At 51.8% G+C, this 23,395-nt stretch overlaps 2 protein-coding genes, 1 long non-coding RNA gene and 1 other non-coding gene across 67 annotated transcripts in view; all 4 read left to right on the top strand.

The window, feature by feature from the left end:
• The window catches only part of CHFR (checkpoint with forkhead and ring finger domains), a 46,833-nt gene extending 37,325 nt beyond the window's left edge, over nucleotides 1-9,508 (top strand). For 24 of the 50 annotated variants that reach the window (XM_016924733.4, XM_016924723.4, XM_054663863.2 and 21 more), the window contains 6 exons: nucleotides 1,231-1,314; nucleotides 1,800-1,870; nucleotides 2,811-2,898; nucleotides 5,794-5,901; nucleotides 6,844-6,916; nucleotides 8,338-9,508. In XM_016924733.4, coding sequence (XP_016780222.2) covers nucleotides 1,231-1,314; nucleotides 1,800-1,870; nucleotides 2,811-2,898; nucleotides 5,794-5,901; nucleotides 6,844-6,916; nucleotides 8,338-8,380 — 467 coding nt within the window. In that variant the 3' untranslated portion in view covers nucleotides 8,381-9,508. Of the gene's footprint in view, nucleotides 1-1,230; nucleotides 1,315-1,697; nucleotides 1,871-2,810; nucleotides 2,899-5,793; nucleotides 5,902-6,843; nucleotides 6,917-8,337 lie in introns of all 50 variants that reach the window. The other 26 variants (XM_016924730.4, XM_054663865.2, XM_016924732.4 and 23 more) reach the window with 4 other exon arrangements.
• A 4,687-nt stretch (nucleotides 9,509-14,195) lies between these two features.
• Nucleotides 14,196-14,298, top strand: LOC112205107 (U6 spliceosomal RNA). Its single transcript, XR_002938967.1, has one exon. It is a non-coding gene; the product is annotated as a U6 spliceosomal RNA (small nuclear RNA).
• A 1,003-nt stretch (nucleotides 14,299-15,301) lies between these two features.
• LOC134807425 (uncharacterized) lies at nucleotides 15,302-17,278 on the top strand. Its single transcript, XR_010147889.1, has 2 exons — nucleotides 15,302-15,545; nucleotides 16,462-17,278. It is a non-coding gene; the product is annotated as an uncharacterized LOC134807425 (long non-coding RNA).
• A 3,383-nt stretch (nucleotides 17,279-20,661) lies between these two features.
• GOLGA3 (golgin A3) overlaps nucleotides 20,662-23,395 on the top strand; it is a 61,806-nt gene continuing 59,072 nt past the window's right edge. For 3 of the 15 annotated variants that reach the window (XR_010147876.1, XM_054663830.2, XM_024348191.3), the window contains exon 1: nucleotides 20,662-20,792. The gene's annotated coding sequence lies outside the window, so the exon portion shown is untranslated. Of the gene's footprint in view, nucleotides 21,009-21,122; nucleotides 21,494-21,711; nucleotides 21,804-22,102; nucleotides 22,210-23,395 lie in introns of those variants that run through there. The other 12 variants (XM_063785301.1, XM_063785300.1, XM_054663827.2 and 9 more) reach the window with 10 other exon arrangements.

Genomic DNA, 23,395 nt, shown 5'->3' with positions numbered 1-23,395 from the left:
AGCCGTGTATGGTGGCGGGCGCCTGTAGTTCCAGCTACTTGGGAGGCTGAGGCAGGAGAATGGCGTGAACCCGGGAGGCAGAGGTTGCAGTGAGCCGAGATCGCGCCAGTGCACTCCAGCCTGGGAGACAGAGCAAGACTCTGTCTCAAAAAAAAAAAAAAATAAAAAAATAAATAAATAAATAAATAAAGTCTACAAAGCCAAGGTGACAACATGGAAAAATACCTAGGTAGAAAAAGGCCACCTAGGCCGGGCACGGGCTCACGCCTGTAATCCCAGCACTTTGGGAGGCCAAGGCAGGCGGATGACCTGAGGTCAGGAGTTTGAGACCAGCCTGACCAACACGGTGAGACCCCATCTTTACTAAAAATGCAAAAATTGGCCAGTTGTGGGCATCTGTAATCCCAGCTACTGGGGAGGCTGAGGCAGGAGAATCGCTTGAACCCAGGAGGCGGAGGTTGCAGTGAGCCGAGATTGCTCCACTGTACTCCAGCCTAGGCCACAGAGCAAGACTCTGTCTCAAAAAAAAAAAAGCCACCTGAATATGTGCAGTTGGGGGCAAGCATGTTGCATGTTCAGAGCTAGAATGAAGCCCATGGAAGCCGTGTTAGGGTGGTGGAGCAGGTGAGATTTCTTTCTTTTGTGGCTCTCACTGTTTTCCTGGGATGAGCATGTGGTGTTCAGTTTAAGAAACGATGTGGGTCTGAGGCCGGGCGCAGTGCATCACGCCTGTAATCCCAGCGCTTTGAGAGGCTGAGGTGGGAGGATCCCTTGAAGCCAGGAGTTTGAAACCATCCTGGGCAACATGGTGAGACCCTGTCTCTACAAAAATAAAAAATAAATTAGCCAGGCCTGGTGGTGTGCACCTGTAGTCCTAGCTACTCGGGAGGCTGAGGTGGGTGGATCCCTTGAACCCAGGAGGCGGAGGTTGCAGTGAGCTGTGATTGTTCCCCTGTACTCCAGCCTGGGCCACAGAGCGAGACTCCATCTCTAAAAAATAACAAACCAGAAAATGTGAGCCTCACCTTTTTTCAGGGATACAACTCCTCGCCATCACAGTCCATCACAACCTGGGTGGCGTTAGCTGGATGTGGCCCCGCCCCGATTTCCATGAGACTCCTCCTGAACAATGTTTCCGAGAGAGTTGAGCTCCTGAGCCTGGTGCTGACGAATTGTGTTGGAGACAGCCCTCAGCGCTGAGTGCGTGTAACGAGTGTCCTCTCTCCACAGGTGCGGTCTGCCTGCAGCCTTTCTGCCACCTGTACTGGGGCTGCACCCGGACCGGCTGCTACGGCTGCCTGGCCCCGTTCTGTGGTAATACTGGCTCTTCAGGCCCCAGTTGCTTTGACCTTTGCATGTTCTCTTGGTGAACTTGAGGGCAGGGGATGGTGGGGTCCATAGCCTGATGTTTATAGGGATGAGGCCACTGTTGGTCATCAAATGATACCTATTCCTGGCTGGACTGCAGAGGTGTGTCAAATTCGTGTTAGCTCAAAATCAAGCCTTAACAGAATGATTAGGGGAGATACTCCCAGGACAGAATCCTTGCAGCGGGGTTCTGCTGTTACGATACCAAGACCAGGTGCTGGGGAGACTCGGAGAGCTGATCTTTTTAAGGAGGGAGTGGAATGGAAATCATTTCTACTTGTCCTCTGTTTAAAATTGAGTTTTATCATTGAACTTCTTATTCTTTCTAGAATCTGTAATGAAAAGAAATATGTTTATCCTCAGTGTCGGGCAGACAGTGCTTTCCTGCGACATCATTATAAACAGGTAACATTGCCCCTTCATCTCGGCAGAGCTCAACCTGGGTGACAAGTGTCTGGACGGCGTGCTGAACAACAACAGCTACGAGTCAGACATCCTGAAGGTACCGACTCGCTGCGGGCTGGGGAGCCGGGAGCCACATTTTCTCCCTAGTGCAGCCAGCTGGTTCTCTGCATTCTATTGGTGTTTATCTGTTTTTCCCGACCCGCTGCGGGTTGGGGAGCCGGGAGCCATGTTTCCTCACTAGTGCAGCCAGCTGGTTCTCTGCATGCCATTGGTGTTTGTCTGTTTTTTCCGTATTCCAAAAATAGGTATTTCGTTTTTGTACCTCCTGCCACCAATCCGTAGGAGCCGCTTCCCGCAGCTCTTGTTCCCGCAGCTCTCGGTGAGGGCTTCTTGAAGGTGCCGCCCTTTAGCAAGACCAGGGCCTTTTCTCTGGTCCCTTTCTCTTCTGGCCATTTGCCTTCCCACGTCTAGGAAGCTACCTCGGTTTCTAGGATTTATATATGTTTAACATGCGCATCCGCCCTCTTGCCGAGCACTTTGCTGACAGCACACACAATGGTGGGGCCTTGAGGCTTGCCACAGACACACCTGGCAGGCGCCCGCTCAGCCCCACACTCTGCTTTGATGCCCACAGAAGGAGCTCAACAGCTCGTGTGTGTTTGGAGGGCACAGAGAACAGATGCCAAGTCCTCAGCTTTTCTTGTGCAACAGCCTGGGCTCGTTGCCGGGCTGTGTGCACTGTGGCCTGGCTTTCATGTCTCATTCACACCTGGGCTGTGTAGGTCTTGGCAGAACTTTTGAGAGACTCTGGTAACTGTTACACTGGAACCTTTTGGGACTTCCAGGAGGCTCTTGGACAAGACTTCTCGTGCTGCAGGCCGTGAATGTGCAGCCCTCTGCAAATGCCACTTATAAGGGTCTGAGCTTTGGCTTTGTACACTTTCAGGGGCCTTTTATGAAATGTTTTCTCTCTCGTTATTTCAGTGTTTCTTCCTCTAAACGAGTATTTCTTATTCCTCTCTTTTTTTGCATCACAGAATTACCTGGCAACCAGAGGTTTGACATGGAAAAACATGTTGACCGAGAGCCTCGTGGCTCTCCAGCGGGGAGTGTTTCTGCTGTCTGGTGAGTTCTTCTGTTGCCTCCTGCTCTAAGGCACATGTGAGTGTCCAGGGCTGTGCCTGCGTGTCTGCTCTCCCAGTGACAACTCCGACCTTCACCCACCCTGGAAGAGAGGAAAAAGATCCTGATGCTTTCAGGTTGTTTTTGTTTGTTTGTTTGTTTTTTGAGATGGAGTCTCGCTCTTGTTGCCCAGACTGGAGTGCAGTGGCATGATCTCAGCTCAAGGCCCCCTCGGCCTCCTGGGTTCAAGCGATTCTCCTGCATCAACCTCCTGAGTAGCTGGGATTACAGGCATGTGCCACCACACCCAGCTAATTTTGTATTTTTAGTAAAGATGGGGTTTCCCCATGTTGGCCAGCCTGGTCTTGAACTTCTGATTTCAGGTGATCTGCCCACCTCAGCCTCCCAAAGTGCTGGAATTACAGGCGTGAGCCACTGTGCCCAGCCTTCAGGTTGGTTTTTGAAAGTTGAGCGTGGGCCGGGTGTGGTGGCTCACGCCTGTAATCCCAGCACTTTGGGAGGCTGAGGCGGGCGGATCATGAGGTCAAGAGATCGAGACCATCCTGGCTAACACGGTAAAACCCTGTCTCTACTAAAAAAAGAAAAATACAAAAAATTAGCCGGGCATGGTAGTTGGGCGCCTGTAGTCCCAGCTACTCGGGAGGCTGAGGAAGGAGAATGGCATGAACCCGGGAGGCGGAGCTTGCAGTGAGCCAAAATCACGCCACTGCACTCCAGCCTGGGCGACAGAGCGAGACTCCGTCTCAAAAAAAAAAAAAAAAAGACAGTTAAGCATGAACCTGCATGACATATTCCAGCAGCTTCTATCCTTGCAGGGGAGGGTGGGTGTGGCCGACTGCCACTACTGCTGCTTGAGACCCTCACTACAGCAGTTACTGCTGTTACTGCTTGAGACCATCATTACAGGACTGAACAAAGGGACAAACGTAGAAATGAAAACAAAAAGACAAAAGAAACTTTTAAGGAAAGGCAACATGGGGAAGAAGAGGAGAGCTCCCTGCTTCTAGTGAGCAAAGGCTGCCCCTGAGCTTCTACAGCCCTTCATATTTATTGGGTAACAAGAGCAAGGAGGAGGTAACAATTGGTCAGCTGCTTAATTGATCACAGGTTCATATTGTTACTGACAGGCTTCAATTATGCCTAATCATAAGAAACATTTGTGTGGCCTCCAACAGGTGGGGCCAGCTTGGAGGGTCTCTACCACTTGTCTATCCAGAGGTCCTGGGGTCAGTTGTCCTGGGACCCTCGGGGACTTGGTGAATCTCTTGCTTGATGTGTCAGTCACTTGGTGAGGGTCACTCCCCTCCAGGGGGGCACACGATGCTTTGTGGAGTATGATAATTTATCACTAAGGGAGGCTGTAGAAATATATATATGAGACAGGTTCTTGCTCTGTTGCCCAGGCTGGAGTGCAGGGGCACGATCACAGCTCACTGCAGCCTCGACCTCCTGGGCTCAAGAGATCCTCTCACCTTAGCCTCCCAAGTAGCTGGGACCACAAGCGTGTGCTACCATGCCTGGCTAATCTTAGTTTTTTTTGTTTTTTTTTTTTTGAGATGGAATCTTGCTGTGTCACCCAGGCTGGAGTGCAATGGCACAATCTCAGCTCCCTGCAAGCTCCGCCTCCCAGGTTCAACAATTGTCCTGCCTCAGCCTCCTGAGTAGCTGGGATTACAGGCACCCGCCAACATGCCCAGCTAATTTTTTTTTTTGTATTTTTAGTAGAGGTGAGGTTTCACCATGTTGGTTAGGCTGGTCTCGAACTCCTGACCTTGTGATCTGCTTGCCTCGGCCTCCCAAAGTGCTGGGATTACAGGCGTGAGCCACCGTGCCTGGCCGATACCTTTGTTAATTAAGGGTATAGCACATTTTCATTTGTGTTGCAAATGTTTCCACTATAGTAGTAGTTCACTTTTGTTGTATTTATTTTAATTTTGATGTTTAAATTGTAGATAGCCAAATGTACAAATCCTTTCCTCTGTGCAATTTGGTTTTCAAGACATACTTAGAAATAGCTAATTTTCTCATTTTCTTCTTGTTTTTTGGGAGTTTTAATATTTAAATTTTATATCCATGTGGGGCTGGGCGCGGAGGCTCACGCCTGTAATCCCAGCATTTTGGGAAGCCGAGGCGGGCGGATCATCTGAGGACAAGAGTTTGAGACCAGCCTGGCCAACATGGTGAAACCCCATCTCTACTAAAAAAGTATAAACATTAGCCGGGCACGGTGGCACACACCTGTAGTCCCAGCTACTCGGGAGGCTGAGACAGGAGAATCAGTTGAACGCAGGAGGTGGAGGTTGCAGTGAGCTGAGACCCCGCCACTGCACTCTAGCCTGGGCGACAGAGCAAGACTTGGTCTCAAAAAATAAATAAAATAAATGTTATATCCACGTGGGATTGTTTTGCTGTAAGAAAATAAATTGGTGGCTGGGCGCAGTGGCTCATGCCTGTAATCCCAGCACTTTGGGAGGCCGAGGCGGGCGGATCACGAGGTCAGCAGATCGAGACCATCCTGGCTAACACGGTGAAACCCAGTCTCTACTAAAAATACAAAAAATTAGCCCGGCGTGGTGGCGGGCACCTGTAGTCCCAGCTACTCAGGAGGCTGAGGCAGGAGAATGGCGTGAACCCGGGAGGCGGATCTTGCAGTGAGCCGAGATCGCACCACTGCACTCCAGCTAGGGCGACAGAGCGAGACTCCGTCTCAATAAAAATAAATTGGTATCTAGATTGGCTTTGTTCTTATTTTTCTAATGTGTCGCCCGTTGTCTTCACCCCATTTATGGTCAGTGCGTTAGTCTCCCACTGCTGTGAAGTCTGTGCGCTGCTGTTGGGAAGATGGTGTTGCTGGGTAACTGGCTGTGTTTCTTCCAGATTACAGAGTCACGGGAGACACCGTTCTGTGTTACTGCTGTGGCCTGCGCAGCTTCCGTGAGCTGACCTATCAGTATCGGCAGAACATTCCTGCTTCCGAGTTGCCAGGTAAGGAGCCCCCGACTTCCTCGTGGCTCTAGTTCTGTCTGGGTTGGCTTCTTGGCTTCTGCCTCTCTTTTTTTTTTTGAGACAGTTTCGCTGTTTTTGCCCAGGCTGGAGTGCAGTGGTGCAATCTCGGCTCACTGCAACCTCTGCCTCCTGAGTTCGAGCAATTCTTCTGCCTTAGCCTCCTGAGTAGCTGGGATTACAGGCACCCGCCACCACGCCCGGCTAATTTTTTGTGTTTTAGTAGAGACGGGGTTTCACCATGTTGGCCAGGCTGGTCTCGAACTCTTGACCTCGGCCTCCCAAAGTGCTAGGATTGCAGGCATGAGCCACCACGCTCGGCCAGCACTCTTTTCTTTACAGACACCCTGTTTGCACTTTGCTCAATGTTCTAAGCAGAATTTGGCCTCAGTCAGGAGCCGGCAGGACGTCAGGCCATACAGGGCTGTGGTTGTTTTAGGCCCTGGGTCTATTTGCAGTTACTCATGAGTGTAACGTGGGTTTCTAAAACAGATTTGTAAAGACATCCAGTAGTCAACTGGGGTAATTTTATTTCCTCAATTGGGTTTTTATTTTTTAATTTTTATTTATTTATTTATTTTTGAGACAGAGTCTTACTCTGTCGCCCAGGCTGAAGTGCAGTGGTGTGATCTTGGCTCACTGCAACTTCCCTCTCCCAGGTTCAAGCGATTCTCCTGCCTCTGCCTCCCAAAGTGCTGGGATTACAGGCATGAACCACTGTACCTGACCCTCAGTTGGGTTTTTAGTTAAACATGTGTTTCCTTTCCTGAAATCTCAGAACGGTCCGAGGAAACTAGTTATGGAGGGACCAGAGGCTGTGCGTTTCCACCGCAGCGTCTGTCTTTGGGTCTCTGCTGGGATTCAGGTAGCTGAGTGGGTGCGTGCGATACATCTCATAGATGCGTACCCCTTCTCTTTTTCCAGTGGCCGTAACATCCCGTCCTGACTGCTACTGGGGCCGTAACTGCCGCACTCAGGTGAAAGCTCACCACGCCATGTGAGTGCAGCTGGGGGCACAGGCGTCAGCTACAGAGTGATGAATGAGTTAACTGCCTGCTTATAAATAGGCTGATATGGTCATTATGCTTCTCTCAGGTTGCACCCTTTAGGAACCGGTATCTTCATTTAGAAATCCTGCTCTTCCTTTATCCCTTCGTTTCATGCAGTTTTATCTCCGTCTTCCACTTCTGTGTCTTCCTGGCTGGAGTAGCTTTATCTGTCGTCTGAGGCATCCGGGGCACACCCCATCATTTCAGGCTTAGCCGTTTCTAAGTCAAAGGCTGCAGTCACTGAGGGCCTCAGGCCCCCCTCGAAAAGCGCTGCACAGCTGGGTTCTCGTCCGTCCCGTGAGCAGGCATTTGTGATTGCTGTCACATCGTCACCCTCACGTGGTGTCTTTCCCGTGCTCCTTAAAGGAGGTTCACAGCGCCATCTGCATTGCCCTGGGAGGCGTAGGTCAGGAGGCATCTCTTAGGTTAGGTGATCACGTAAATCACTCCTGTGGCCCAAGGAGTTCAGATTAAAGTGATGGAGACAGTGCCCTCAGGACGAGATGTTGTGTGGACTCAGAGAAAGGCGCCTCCCTCACAGGGATTTTGTGGAATAAAAACCTTGCTTTGTGTTTGAGCACAAACAGCACATGGAAGAGACCATGTTGTTACAAAAAGAGATTTCACTGTTGACTGGCAGACAGTTTTCAGTAGAAATGTGCAGCCATGCTGGTCCTCCTTGCCCACAGTCTGTGGAGAGGGAAGGTGGCCACAGGCCATCCAGCTTGGTGTGTCTGCCTCAGCCCTGTCAGCAGATGCCACGGGGATGCCTGAGGAGGTGCAGCTTTTATTCTCTTCTCTAAAAAAATTATCTAAGATGTTTGTACTTCTTTTTTTTTTTTTTTTTTTTTTTTTTTGAGATGGAGTCTCGCTCTGTCTGCCAGGCTGGAGTATAGAGGTGTGATCTCAGCTGATGGCAACCCTGCCTCCCAGGTTCAAGCAATTCTTTTGCCTCAGCCTCCCGAGTAGCAGGGACTACAGGCGCTCGCCACCACATCAGGCTAATTTTTTTTGTATATTTAGTAGAGATGGGGTTTCACCATGTTGGCCAGGCTGGTCTCGAACTCCTGACCTCAAGTGATCCGCCCGCCTCGGCCTCCCAAAGTGCTAGATTACAGACATTAGCCACTGTGCGTGGCCAGATGTTTGCACTTCTGTTTCAAAATTTTTAAAGGGATAAAGAAGTTTACCTTTGGGGGTTAGTTTCTTTGATATTGTGAGAAGCACACACACTCTTTCTCAGGTAGCTTTTTCTGTGTATGGTTTCAGAATGCGTTTATTTGAATGCCTTTCCGATGCTCTGTTGTGTAATTTATTTGATTGCCTCTCCAATGCTCTCTTGTGTAATTTGGCCATTTTCTCCCGGCAGGAAATTCAATCATATCTGTGAACAGACAAGGTTCAAAAGCTAAGCATCCAGAGGCCCTGAGCAGCTTTCAGCACTGGAGGCGAAGAGAGCGTGTTTTTAAAATACAGAGACAAACACGTCAAGGTGTTTTCACAGCCCCCTGAGGGAAGGGACGCAGGGTCTCCGACAGGTGCTCTGGGATGACTCTTCTGTGGAGCTTTACCCTCTGAGTGAGACCCTCCCCAGAGCCCTGGGGGCCGCAGCCCGCCCTCCTGGTGAGCGCTGGGCAGGGCTCATGGTGGCATCAGCAGCAGAGATGAAGCCTTTCTGTAACATGCGGCCGTCCCGCTGAGAGGGGCAGTTTTGCTCTTTTGTACATTTTCCGTAACTACAGTTAAAGCAGAAGTCTGTTTTCAGGAAAAGTTTCAAGGGAGAAGGGCAAGTTTATCAAAAACGTTGTTTCAGGAGAAGGGAGCATAAGTTTACAGCCTACAGGACATACACAATATCCTGCTGCTGGGAAAACCACAGCATTTTATCTATTTTTTATTTTAATAGGTTTGGTGCTTATCTTCTAATAAGATTTAAATGTTACAAACTGTAGCACAAATAATATAATTTATAATTTACAAATTGACTAAAATTGGGTATAGTATGGTATTTGAAAGAATAAGCATATGCTTCTGTTTATTAAAAAAGAAACCTTCCAATGTCCAAAACTGCTAACCCTCGACGTGGCCGCCAAGTTAGTCGCTCCTTGCTAACCGGTGAGTGACCGCGGCCCCGAGCCTGGGGCTGGACGCAGGTCCCAGGACGTGCTGCTCCCTTCACGGCCCCAAGCCCAGGGCTGGACGCAGGTCCCAGGACGCGCCGCTCCCTCATGCTGCCCGGGCCCTTCCTCCAAGACCCTACAGAGCCTGAGGGGCACCTTGGCTTCCGCCTGTGCTAGCTTTGCCATGTCATCTGGAATAATACTTGAAATTTTGATTTTTGGAAAAAAAAGTTTTTTATCTTTTGTTGAAATCACCTGTTATCCTTGTTTGCAAACTGATAACTTTTTTGCTTCTTCTCAGGAATACAGTTTTCAACTGTTGTCTTGCTCTCGATAGAAACTGAGAAGCAGCACTCTGTATTTGTGGAGGAAAGTCCTCTCTTTTGCATATTCTAATAAATGAGCTGCGTTTGCTCCTCCGCTCTCGTGTTGGGCTCGTGTCTGGGGCTGCCTCACTTCCCCATGCGAGGGAGGCAGGCCCCATGCAGAGTGAGCTCCGAGTGCCTCACTGCTAGTGATGGTCACTCTGTCACCTGCTGTCCCTCAGTGACTCCTGTGAAATCTGCTCAGGTCTCTTCATTCTGCCAATGCTGGGAAGCCACAACCTGTTCATCCAGTGTGGAGGCTTTGTCTTCAGCTGAGCACCAGAAGAAGCCACAATGCAGAGACCCTGAGTTTGTGCAAGGGTGGGGCTGAGAGGGGAGGTCCCGTGTTAGTGCAGGGGTGAGGCCGGGAGGGGAGGTCCCGAGTTTGTGTAGGGGCGAGGCTGAGCAGGGAGGTCCCGAGTTAGTGCAGGGGCAAGGCTGAGGTCCCGAGTTAGTGCAGGGGCAAGGCTGAGAAGGGGAGGTCCCGAGTTAGTGCAGGGGCAAGGCTAAGGGGGAGGTCCCAAGTTTGTGCAGGGGCGAGGCTGAGCGGGGAGGTCCCGAGTTAGTGCAGGGGCGAGGCTGAGAGGGGAGATCCCGAGTTTGTGCAGGGGCGAGGCTGAGAGGGGAGGTCCCTAGTTAGTGCAGGGGTGAGGCCGAGAAGGGAGGTCCCAAGTTTGTGCATGGATGAAGCCAAAAGGGGAGTTTGCACGTTTGTGCAGGGGTGAGGCCAAGAAGGGAAGTCTTGAGTTGGTGCAGGGGTGAGGAAGAGGGGAGGTCCTGAGTTTGTGCAGAGGCGAGGCTGAGAGGGGAGGTCCCTAAGTGCAGGGGTGAGGCCGAGAGGGGAGGTTGCAAATTTGTGCAGGGGTGAGGCCAAGAGGGGAGGTCCTGAGTTAGTGCGGGGGTGAGGCCGAGAGGGGAGGTCCTGAGTTTGTGCAGAGGCGAGGCTGAGAGGGGAGGTCCTTAGTGCAGGGGTGAGGCTGAGAGGGGAGGTCCCAAGTTTGTGCAGGGGCGAGGCCGAGGGGAGGTTGCAAGTTTGTGCAGGGGTGAGGCCAAGAGGGGAGGTCCTGAGTTAGTGCGGGGGTGAGGCCGAGAGGGGAGTTCCTGAGTTTGTGCAGAGGCGAGGCTGAGAGGGGAGGTTGCCAGTTTGTGCAGGGGCGAGGCTGAGAGGGGAGGCTGGCATTCGCCCATGAAGTGGGCTGGGGCTACCCTGCGTCTGTGTCTTAGAGAGATCGGTTGATACTCACTCTTCCCCTTCCCATCTCCAAAAAGTAGAAACAAGAACACTTGCCCTGTAGAGGATGCTGGTCTTTCCTCAGGACCAGCTGCATCTGTCCAGGAAGGGCAGGCAGCTCAGAGAGCCTCAGGGCTCCAGGTGTCCTAGGGACTCACTCCTGCTTCCTTAGTCCTTCAGAGAAGTCCAACTCCTGGCCCACTGTGAAGAGGATTTCTACCTGGAGCAGTCGGAACAGCTTGGGTTTGGCTGTGATGTGAGGGAGGAGGCCTTGGGACCAGGGCAGTTATCCTCCCAGCGTGGTAAGGAGCCGTGTTTTATGGAAGCAGGTGGCCGTGAACTCATTCCGTCTTTTCATGAGCTTCTGTACTTCCTCGTCCTCAAGACCCAGCCATCCCACCCAGCAAAACTGACAGGCTGTGGTGGTTTTGGAGCCCTGCTCTCCTTGTGGGGTGGCTGCGTGGGTCGTCCACAGGCTTTCTGGAGGACAGCCTGGTGCTGCTGCAGATCCCACTGCTTCTTCCTGGCTCCTTGGCCCAGCCTTGGGACAAACCCAGGGCAGGGCTGCAGCTGCCCGCTGGCCCCACGGACCGTCTCCCCACGCACCGTCTCCCCACGCACTCCTCACCTGCGGCTCCCTCTGTGCTCCCTGGTGCCCCTCAGAAGCGGGGGTCAGCCCTGCCCACCCCTCCGTGTGCTGCCCAGGCTCCAAGCCAGGGAAGGGGGCCTCAGGTTCTAGGTGAACCCGTCCACCCCAGTGAGGCCTCTCTGGGATGGCCTCTGTCATAGCTTCTGACTGCAGCCAGGAAGTCCGGGCAGATTGGCTTAAAACAGACTGAGAGATTCAGGCCAACCCTCCTCCCTAGGCCAGCTACAAAGGCTGTTTTAAATCTGCTTTAAGTCATCTTAATGACCTCAGGGCCAGCAGGATGGGAGTGGTTGGGCCCAGGTGTGAGAGCTGGGGTCCAGGGGCTGCTCCCAGCACCACACGGCCTTCACCCCAGGGGTGTGGCCAAGGCAGAGAGGCAGCTGAGTTTGGAAGGGGCTTCCGCCAGCAAGGGTTTCCTGGTGACAGCCCCCCAGCTTCGGGCTGGCAGGCTGGAGAGAGTGGAGCAATGCTGGCCCTGAGGCAGCTGCAGCCGGCTCCCTGAAGAGGCCCCAGAGTCACTGCCAGGGCCACTAGGTTGCCGGGAGCCCTGCACTGGGAAGGGAAGGAAAGCATGAGAACGGAGGGGATTTAGGAAAGTAGATCGTCCCTCCAGCCTGGCTTGATGGGGAAACCAGAACGCTGTCCCCGCGGCCGTGCCCGCCCTCTGCCTCCACGTGGGCTCCGTTTTGGCATGCACGCTAGCTCCTGCGCCTTCTGAGGGCGGCTGCAGCCGCGTAGAGAAGCCGGGTCTTGCCTCCCTGAGGACGGAGGGCCGCATGCAGAGCACAGCCTAGCCCTGCAGAACCGCGCGCTGACCGGCAGCAGGACGGAGCCGGGTGATCTTCGGGGGAGCCACCTCCAGAAACGCCTAGTGCTGGTAACTGGTAGCCATTATTCAAGCATCCTCTACACTTAGAATTGAGTTACATTGAAAACAAAGGTGATGAGTGCTCAGGACGCACCACTTTCTAGTTAGTTTACCGCACCTGCCTGTTACCTGCAGGCCCGAGGGTGTGTGCTTCTATGGCCTGTGTGGGATGGCGCCCCTTCCAGCCTTACCCACTCAGCTCGGTTGGCCTGGTTGGAATGGGCCCTGGGAGGAGTGTTTGCACTGTGGAAATTGGTAAATGCTTCAAATCAGGGTGGTTTTTAATTTTGCTTTTGTTTCCTTCTGAAGAGAAGGTTGTTAAACACCAGCACAGTGCTGCACCAGGCAGCCAGCATATAATCATGAGAAATAAGTAGTTGTTTAAGCCACTGCATTTGGGGTGGTTTGTTACATAGTAATGATAACCATATCATGGCCCTTGAAGGCCCAGCATGTATGACCCCTGCCTCCACCCCTCAGAAAACCTCTTCTCCCTACCTGCTTCTCCTGGAGCCCCTCAGGTGTTCCTCTGCTTCTCCACCGAACCAGCTAATTCTCACAAACAGCCCCTCAGGCGCCGGCCCCTCCCTCTGCAGCCTCTCCTCATTCAGCTCCTGCAGGGCTGCCCCCACCCCGCCAGCCAGTCTAGTTTCCCCCCAGCACCTGTCACTATCGGAAAGGAAACATCTGTTTACTGTTTGTCTCCCCCTCTCAAAAAAATAGAGCAGGGATCTTGCCTGTCTGCCCACTGTTGTTTATTTGTCTGAAATGTTTGGCCCCAGGGCAGCATCTACTGATCACTGACCAGTTGGCTACTGAACGGTGAAGGTCTGATGAGCTGATGAGCCGTGCCCTGGGCTTGAAATCTTTCCCGCGGCACAAACAGGCGCCCCTTCCTCTGTCGCTCACTTTTCATGGTTGTCTCCTTCTGAGGCGGTGGGTCTAGATGGTGGAGTCTTAAAGTTCCTCACACAGAGCAGACACTTGGTCGTGCGTGTCTGTGGAAGGAATAGACTCAGGAGAGAATGTTGAAGGCCAGTCAGACCAGGAGTGAGGGCCGTGCGCTGTGCTGGGAGCCTGGCATTGTGAGGGCCGTGCGCTGTGCTGTGAGCCTATCATTGTGAAGGCCGTATGCTGTGCTGGGAGCATGCATTTGTGAAGGCCGTGTGCTGTGCTGTGAGCCTATCATTGTGAGGGCCGTGCGCTGTGCTGTGAGCCTATCGTGAGGGCCGTGCGCTGTGCTGTGAGTCTATCATTGTGAGAGCCGTATGCTGTGCTGGGAGCATGCATTTGTGAGGGCCGTGCGCTGTGCTGTGAGCCTATCATTGTGAGAGCCGTATGCTGTGCTGGGAGCATCATGCATTTGTGAGGGCCGTGCGCTGTGCTGGGAGCCTATCATTGTGAGGGCCGTGCGCTGTGCTGTGAGCCCGGCGTTGTGAGTGCCGTATGCTGTGCTGGGAGCCTATCATTGTGAGGCCCGTGCGCTGTGCTGGGAGCCTATCATTGTGAGAGCCGTATGCTGTGCTGGGAGCATCATGCATTTGTGAGGGCCGTGCGCTGTGCTGGGAGCCCAGCATTGTGAGTGCCGTATGCTGTGCTGTGAGTCTATCATTGTGAGGCCCGTGCGCTGTGCTGTGAGCCCGGCATTGTGAGTGCCGTATGCTGTGCTGGGAGCATGCATTTGTGAGGGCTGCCCCGCCCAGTGGTGGCCTTGAATGTGGGTCCACTTGGGCCGCTGGATCAAAACGCCGCAGAACAGGCGGCTTAAACAACAGAAAGTATTTTCTCACAGTTCTGGGGCCTGGAACTCTGAGATCAGGGTGTCAGCGGGGCCGGTTCCTCTTTGGTCTGTCTCCTTGGCTCGTGGGCAGCATCTCCTTGAGTCCTCACATCATCTTCTCTTCATGCGTGTTTGTGCCCTAATCTCTTCCTGCGAGGACACCAGTCCTATTGGATTAGGGCCCACACCAGTGGCCTCATTTTATCTTAATCACCTCTTTAAAGACCACACCTACTAAAACTGGAACGATATAGAGAAGATTAGCGTGGCCCACGTGCAGGCATGACACGCAAATTCATGACGTGTTCCATGTCTGCAGATACAGTCACCTCTGAGGTCCTGGGATTTAGGGCTTGAACATATTGTAACACTCTGCCATCAAAGCTCGCACGCCACGGCGTTTTATAAAAATTGGGTGGTTTTGTTTGTTGTTGTTTGGCAAACCCCACATGCTGGATACCATTGACACCCCGTGGTGGGCTGAGCCATGTCCCCGTCCCGCCACCACAGATACCCGTATCCGATCACTTGAGCCTGTGATGATGTTGCCTTGCACTGTAAAAGGGGCTTTGCAGATATGGTGGAATTAAGGACCTTGAGATGAGGGGAGGATCCTGGATTAGCTTGTGGGCCCTCTGTGCAACAGTAGGAGTCATTGTAAGAGGGAAGCCAGAGGCCGGGCGCGGTGGCTCACGCCTGTACTCCCAGCACTTTGGGAGGCTGAGGCGGGCGGATCACGAGGTCAGGAGGTCGAGACCATCCTGGCTAACATGGTGAAACCCCGTCTCTACTAAAAAATACAAAAAAAATAGCCGGGCGTGGTGGTGGGTGTCTATAGTCCCAGCTACTCGGGAGGCTGAGGCAGGAGAATGGCTTGAACCCGGGAGGCGGAGCTTGCAGTGAGCCGAGATCATGCCACTGCACTCCAGCCTGGGCGACAGAGCGAGACTCCATCTCAAAAAAAAAAAAAAAAAAAAAAAGCAAGCAAGAAGTCAAAGGCAGGAAGAGGATGCTTGGTGACAGCAGAGGCCAGGGGCTTGGTGACAGAGAAGAGGTGGGAGGGATGTGCTTTGCAGAGGGAGCAAGGACCTCCAGCCAGGAGAGGAGGGCAGGCTGTCGAAGCAGAAAAGAAAACAGATCTCCCTGCAGGGCCACCAGAAGGAACCAGCCCTGCCTGCCCCTTCATTTTGGACTTCCGAGCTCCAGAACTGCAAGAGAATAAATCTAGTTTAAGCAGCAAAGTTGGTGGTAACTTCTTAGAGCAGCCACAGGAAGCTCACTACCCCCCACACACTCATCCCGTTTGGTTTTTGTTTTCAGGAAGGGTCCAGTCTGTCTCAGAGGTGCTGTGGTTGGAGGTGGAGTGTGGGGCATGGCTGAGCACCCAACATCCGCTTCACCCTCTCCCCTGCTCCCCAGCACGTTCCTTCACCCTGTAGCTCTAGGTCTCTGTAGCAGACACTCAGCTCTAACTGCTGACCTGATGGCTCCACTTGGTGTTCAAACATCCCAGATTCATGTTGTCAAAGAGAGCTGTTTCCAGTGGGGACCCCAGGCCCACCAGGTACGCCCGGCAGACCTGCCCTCTCCACTGTCAGAAGATGGCATGGCCTCCCTGTAGCTCAGGCCAAACCCCAGGAGTCATCCCTGCTGGCTGTCCTCAGTGCCCCAGGCTTCTCTTCAGGAACTTCTTGCGGCTCTGATTGCTGCCCCCTCATCTCACTGCTCTTCTCCCAGATCTGTGCGTGCATTGGTCCTCCTTGTCACGCACGTTCAGCTCAAATATTACTTCCTCAAAGGTGCCTTTGAGTACTCGTTCTCCTTGCCTTTCCCTCTCCTGGGACACTGTTCCCACCAGTACCTGCATGATTCCTTTTCTTTCTTTTCCTTTTCTTTTTTTGTTTTTGAGACAGGGTCTTGCTCTGTTGTCAGGGCTGGAGGGCAGTGGCGCAATCTCAGCTCACTGCAGCCTCCACCTCCTGGGCTCAGATGATCCTCCCACCTCAGCCTCCTGAGTAGCTGGGACTACAGGTGCACACCACCACACCCAGCTAATTTTTAGTAGAGAGCAGGGTTTCACCATGTTGCCCAGGCTGGTCTTGAACTCCTGAGTTCAAGCGATCTGCCCGCCTCTACCTCCCACAGTGCTGGGATTCCAGGCGTAAGCCGCCACGCCCAGCAACTCCGTTTCTTACTTGTTGGCTCACATTCTCCTGAGAGGTCCTCCCTCAACCATCGGCCTGAAATAGCAGCGAGCCTCCCCAGGGTTGCCTCTGTCTTTTCTTGACTCTTCCTGTCACCTTCTGTGCTTGTTGTCTGGTCCCCACTAGAATATACCTTCTGTAAGAGCAGGGATTTGGGACAGTGCCTAGAATAGTACTTGCAGACAGTAGGCTACGATAAATATGAATGACGGCCCCATGCAGATGGTAGCCCCTCCCGCTCGAACGCTTCACCCAGTTTTATTTTCTTTTCATCAGTTACCGCCCTCTGAAGGTATCCACACACAAACATGAAACTGGACCAAAGCAGGGACCCCCCGCACGCAGAATAGTGCTGGGCTCGCGTAAGGCACCTCAGTGGGTCCATCAGCTGATGCATGGACAGACAAAATGGGTGTATCCAGACACTGGAGTATCGTGCAGCGAGGAAACGTGCTGAGTGTGGAGGGACCTTAAACACACCATGCAAGTGAAAAGGCGTCACAGAAGGCCACATACGATATGATCCCATTTCTATGAAATGTCCAGAAGAGGCACATTCATAAAGACAGAAGGTGGCTGAGTGGTTGTCGGGCTGGGTGGAGGGGATAGGGAGTGAATGCAAGAAGGATCCTTCTGAGGTAACAGAAGTATCCGGAAACTGGATTGGAGTGATGGGTGCACAGCTCTGCACATTTACTACAGTCGCTGAACTGCACACATAACACGGGTATATTTTATTGCATAGGAATTGTATTAAAGCTGTTAAGAATTTTACTTAGATTAGCATTTTTCCCACACTGTGCCATCAACTTAGTATATGATTAGATTCATTGTTTCTAACTGTATTTAAATTTAATGTTTGTCACATTTTGCTTGCTAAATTTTTAAAATTTTAAATGACTGTGGGTACATAAAAGGTGTATATATTTATGGAGTACCTTGATATTTTAATACAGACATACAATGTATAATGATCAACTCCTAGTAACTGGGGTATCCATCACCTCAAGCCTGTATCATTTCTTTGTTAGGAACATTCCAGTTCCACTCTTTTTGTTACTTAAAAATATACAATACATTATTATTAACTATATTCACTCTCCTGTGCTATGGAATACTAGATCTTATGCTAATTAAATGTTTTCCCTATTTCTCCCATTGGCTACACCTTAGGATAGTGTAATATGAAAATTAGGAAACTGAGCTTGGTGGAGTGTTTTCTTCATTCTGTCATTTTATCACATGAGGACATTCACGTAACCACAGTCACAAAATACAGAACAGTTCCGTCACCACAAAAATCTCTCTCCATCTACCCCTTTTTAGTCATCCGAACCCCACCACCACTTTATAATGCTGTCATTTTGTGACATAAGTGGACACATCGTACAGTTCATGCAGTGTAGACCTTCGGAGATGTTTTCCTCCCTGGATGTAATGCCTTGGAGCTTCGTCCAAGTTATTGCACACATCAGTGGTCAGCTCCTTTTTATTGCTGAGTAGTGTCCATGGCATGGGTGGTCCACGGTTTGTTTCACCACGTCAGAGTGGCGTGGGTGGTCCACGGTTTGTTTCATCACGTCAGAGTGGCGTGGGTGGTCCACGGTTTGTTTTGCCACGTCAGAGTGGCGTGGGTGGTCCACGGTTTCATCACGTCAGAGTGGCGTGGGTGGTCCACGGTTTGTTTTGCCACGTCAGAGTGGCGTGGGGGGTCCATGGTTTGTTTCACCATGTCAGAGCGGCGTGGGGGGTCCACGGTTTGTTTCACCACGTCAGAGGACATTTCGGTTGTTTCCAGTTTGGGGTCAGTAATGTACAGGCTTTTGTGTAGACAGAAGTTTATTTCTCTGAGTTCAATGTCTAGGAGTGCAGTTGCTGGGTCATAAAATTGTTTACTTTTTGAAGAAACTGCCCAACTATATTCCAGAGTGGGTGCACTATTGCTGTTCCCATCAGCAATGTATAAGAGATTAGTTACTCCAGAATACATTATTCCCAGCATTTCATATTGCCACTGCTGTATATTATTTCAGCTGTTCTAATAGGTGTATACTAATATCCCAAGGCAGTCTTTTTTTTTTTTTTTTTTTTTTTGAGACAGAGTCTGACTGTGTCACCCAGGCTGGAGTGCAATGGTGTGATCCCAGCTCACTGCAGCCTCCACCTCCCAGGTTCAAGCGATTCTCCTGCCTCAGCCTCCCAAGTAGTTGGTATTACAGGTACCTGCCACCATGCCCAGCTAATTTTTGTATTTTTAGTAGAAGCAGGATTTCACCATGTTAGTCAGGCTGGTCTCGAACTCCTGACCTCAGGTGATCCACCTGCTTCGGCCTCTCAAAGTGCTGGAATTACAGGCTTGAGCCACCGCGCCTGACCTCAAGATAGTCTTAATGTGCATTTCTGTAATGGCTAGTGATGCTGAACCTGGTCACAAGCTTATTTGCCACTCATATATCCTTTTAGTGAAATGTGTTTTCATGTTTTTTGCTTGTCTTCTGTTTGTGTGTGTGTATGGGTTTTTTTTTTTTTTTTTTTTTGAGATGGAGTCTCATTTTGTCACCCAGGTTGGAGTGCAGTGACACAATCTCAGCTCACTGCAACCTCCGCCTCCCAGGTTCAAGCAATTCTTGTGCCTCAGCCACCCAAATAGCTGGCATTACAGGCGTGCGTCACCACGCCTGGCTAATTTTTGTATTTTTAGTAGAGACAGGGTTTCTCCATGTTGGCCAGGCTGGTCTCAAACTCCTGGCCTCAAGTGATTTGCCCCCTCAGCCTCCCAAAGTGCTGAGATTACAGGCATGAGCCATTGTGCCCAGAATAACTGTATTTTTTTTTACTGTCAAGTTTGAGAGTTCTTTATATATTCTAGCTACTAGTCCTTCAACAAACGTGGTTTGAAAATATTTTCTCACAGTCTGTAACTCATCTTTTCATCCTCTTAATGTGGTCTTTCTCACAAGGTTGGTTGGTTTGTTTTGAGATGGAGTCTCGCTCTGTCGCCCAGGCTGGAGTGCAGTGGCACGATCTCAGCTCACTGCAACCTCTGCCTCCCAGGTTCAAGTGATCCCCCTGCCTCAGCCTCCCGAGTAGCTGGGACTACAGGCACACACCACCACACCCAGCTAATTTTTTTGTATTTTTCATAGAGACAGGGTTCACCATGTTGGCCAGGATAGTCTTGATCTCTTGACCTTGTGATCCACCTGCCTCGGCCTCTCAAGGTGCTGGAATTACAGGCGTGAGACACTGCGCCCGGCTTTTTTTTTTTTTTTTTTTTTTTTTTTTGAGACGGAGTCTTGCTCTGTTGCCCAGGCTGGTGGCACGATCTCGGCTCACTGCAACCTCTCCGTCTCCTGGATTCAAGCGATTCTCCTCCAGCCTCCTGAGTAGCTGGGATTACAGGCACATGCCACCATGCCCGGCTAATTATTATATTTTTAGTAGAGATGGGTTTCACCATTTGGCCTGGCTGGTCTCAAACTCCTGACCTCAGGTAATCCGCCCACCTTGGCCTCCCAAAGTGTTGGGATTACAGGCGTGAGCCACCGCATCCGGTGAAAAGTTTCTAATTTTTTCATGAAGTTTACTCTATCAACTTCTTTTGTGAATTGTGCTTTTTTGGTCAGATCTAAGAACTCTTCCCCAAGCTCTAGATGTGAGAAATTCTGTTTTCTTCTAAAAGTTGTATAGTTTCATTCATACATTTTACGCCTCAGTCTGATCATTTTGTGTTAGAATTTGCATTTGTAGATAACATGATGGCCCATGTAAAAAATACAAGGATTTTACAACAACAACCGCAAAACACCAAATGAACCCTCAAACTAATGAGTTCAGCGAGGTCTCAGGATAAGAAAATCAACATAGAATTCATCACATTTGTGTAGACCAACAGTGAACACGTGGAAAACGTCAAAAACGCAGTGTTACAGTTGTTTGATGTGAAATACTATAAACTTAAAAGGTGCAGAATCTGTATGCTGAAATTACAAAATGCTGGTGGAAGAAATCAAAAGACCTAAATAAATGGAGGGGCCACCATGGACACAGATGAAGGACCGAGTCAGCGATGCCCGTGCTCCCCAAACGATCTGCAGCAGTTCCCATCAAAATCCCAGAAAGCTTCGTAGACTGAAGCGTATTCCAAAATCCGCAGAGATGAGCGCAACATCACAGAGGACCCCAAGGCGCCCTCCAGGCCATTTCCTTCCTGACAGCTGGAAGAGCGGCCTGGCGGATGAGGGAAGGTGGAAAGCCGTTCCCCAGCGGCCCGCGGCCCGCGCCGTCCAGCTTTGCCCTTTTTAAAGGGGAAGCAAATAGGGTCCAAAGCAGCGTCGCCTTTGAACTGGCACCTGAAGCGCGAAGGGCGCCGGCCGGGTGGAGGTGCGGGGTTGGGGCGGGGACCCGACTAGGGCGGGCGGGGAAGTCACGCCCACACCGAGCTCGGCCGCGCCCATGCCGAGCCCCGGCCACGCCACTTCCGCCGGAAGCTCGGTTCAGCTTCCTGAAAGAGTTGGTCCTGCAATTCCGGAAGTTGCGTTTCTACTAGGGAAAGGTCCGCAAACTCTTAAGGTCACTTTCTGAAGGCGGCCTCATCACAGTCGGAGGTGAGCTCGATCCGGACCCTGTGGGCAGAGGGTCCCCGGCCCTAAGGTGGCCACTTGAAGAAGAGGAGGACGTTCTCTGTTCCGGAACGAAAGTAGCGCGTGCAGGCTGTTTCCGGGGACCCGAGGCCGCTGCACCGCTCGCCCCGCCCCTCGCACGGCCACGTCTCCGCCGGAGCATCCGGGCCGGGCGGCCTCCGGGGCTGCCAGAGCAGCAGGGTGAGGGGCTCGGAGGCCGCGGCGCCTCGGGGCTCGGGCTCCCGCTCCCGCAGTGCATGGGCGGGGGAGGCTCGAGGGGCGGCGGCGGAGGCCGGGCGTGGGGCGGCGGGGCCTGGGCGCGTCCCTGCAGCGTTGCGGGACGGCCCCGTTCCAGTCACCCCCGCCTCGCTGCGGTGGCCTCGGGCCTGGGCGCCCGCCTTCAGCTGCGGCGGAGCTGGCTCTGTAAATGCCGGTGCCCGCGAGCCCTCCTGAATGCTTGTCTGCGCCTGACGAGCGCGGCCTGTCCCGAAGCTGTCCACTGCCACCACTCGGGCAGTGCTTGCTTTAGTCTGGCCCTTTGCAGCTGACAGGCGCGACATGGTGTCGGGTGGTTCGTGGGAAGTCGGGGTTTCAGGAGTCCGTGTACTTCCTTGTTTGTCTTTGTCGCTGGCCGACTTGTCTTCATTCCAGGTGGCCAGAGCGAGTGGGGCCGGGCGTTGTCACGGGTATGAACCCGACGAATGTCAGTCGTGTGGCGGGTCCTGGTTATTGTGGGTCTGGGTCCCTGCCCCCGCCGAGCCCACCTAGGACAGGGACACCCAGGGTCGCCAGCGAGAGGGTACCGGGCGGTGGTTGGGTGGGGTCCGCTACTCTAAGTGGGAGCCTGGGGGCGGGCGACTTCCGTGCTAAGGCCTCTATGACGAGAAGCAAGCCAGGCAAAATTGTGAGAAAAGCGCGCCTCAGGCAGAAAGTTTGAAGACCCTGAGGGCGGAGGATGTGGCTACAGTGTAATGGCAAAGGGGGAAAGCGATGGCGGTAAGGATGTTGGTGTAGGCAGGTGCTGGATTCGTAAGAGGTTGGAGTTTATTGTCACTGGGCCAGTGTAAGCCATTTACAGGTGACTCATGGATTTTTTTTTTTTTAAGAGACTGGGTGTGTTGCTGTATTGCCCAGGCTGGTGTGGAACTCCTGGCCTCAAGCGATCCTCCCACCCCAGCCTCCCAAAGTGCTGGTGTTACAGGTGTGAGCAGCCACACCCGTCGTCGTGGATTATTTTGAACTGTCTTTTAAACGACATCAACATAGCGCTTTATAACCCTTTAATATCTTTCCAGGCAGTATACCTTAAATGGCAAGAAGGAAATAAATCATCTGACATCACTCAGATTGAAGAGGAGCTTTTTTTCCCCCGGTTGCCTTAAGAAGTAGCATACTTTCCCAAGTGAGAATGCCTTCAGTTGGCTTTTAGCGATTTTGACAAGCAACAACTAAAGGGAAAATCGTGATATTTACTGTCATTTTATTGAGGACACGGGACAGACTCTGTGCCTTGTTATATTTAATCCTGGCAAAATTTTGCGTTCATTTTCTCATTGTTTTACTGGTGAGGAAACAGGCTAAATGTGATTAAGAAATCTTTAGCCCAGGCTCTCACAGCTAAGTGGTGGAGGGTCGGGAGCTGAGGCCGGAGTCCTGACTTCCAAGCCTGCCCTTCACGTCTCTGCAGTGACATGAGGCTTGCTTGCTTTTGGTTTTCACTTTGTGTATAGATCTGTGTTTACTTTTGGATACTAGTGTGGCCTCCACCAGGTACTCTTTTCCTGAGGAAATCGTGTTTGGTTTTTGGCTGTGCTCTGTTGTTTCTAATACCCGATAGGAACAGGTGAAACGAGGTGGTGTAGATGGAGCCGTGAATGTTTGTATACAGAATTCAGGTGTGGGGGAAGCAGAAAGTCCTGTAGGTGCCTGAGGTGGTGGTTTCTCAGTATGAAGTCCCTTGATGTTACCCAGCTGTGAACCTAGGGTTGTGTGTACCTTTCGCAGTTCTAAGTGACAGTTTTGTTCTGTCTCTTCCCTCTAGAGACGCAGGAGTGCGAGTGATCATAAGTGAGACTGATTAGGCTGGCCTCTTTATTTAAAAAATAAAATAGAGCCATGTTTGTAGTACCAGCTTTCTGTGATGCACCGGCAGTTGCTCCTCCTCCTCGCTGCCCGGAGATCGGCTTTTGTCAGTAGTCTGAGGTAATGAGGCCCTGACGACGGAGTCATTCCAAATTTTAACTAAAAATCAAGCAAGACTGGGAATCGACCGAGACTGCCAGCTTATTGCCCTACAGGGAGAAGTATCACTGTCACCAAACTCCAGGCAGTTAGTGAATTCTCTCTCTGGTCCGGCTTCAGGAGGAGCTGCCTGTAAAGAGGGGCCGTCTTTGTGACTTACAGTCACCGTCATGGGGTCTCCGTTTTGGAGAGGTGGGCTGCTTGGACACCAGCAGGGGAATTAAGTGAGCAGAATCTGTGATTGCACTGGACTCAGCTCGGTGCGGTTGGCTGTCACCATGTTGGCGTGCCCTCTCGGTGGAACCTGAGCGTCTTTGGCTGTGTTCCTTCTTGGTCAGTGTAAGACC

This window comes from Pan troglodytes, chromosome 10 (assembly GCF_028858775.2).
Source record: "Pan troglodytes isolate AG18354 chromosome 10, NHGRI_mPanTro3-v2.0_pri, whole genome shotgun sequence".
NCBI classification, from domain to species: Eukaryota; Metazoa; Chordata; class Mammalia; order Primates; family Hominidae; genus Pan; species Pan troglodytes.
This window is presented reverse-complemented; position numbering and strand designations above follow the sequence as displayed.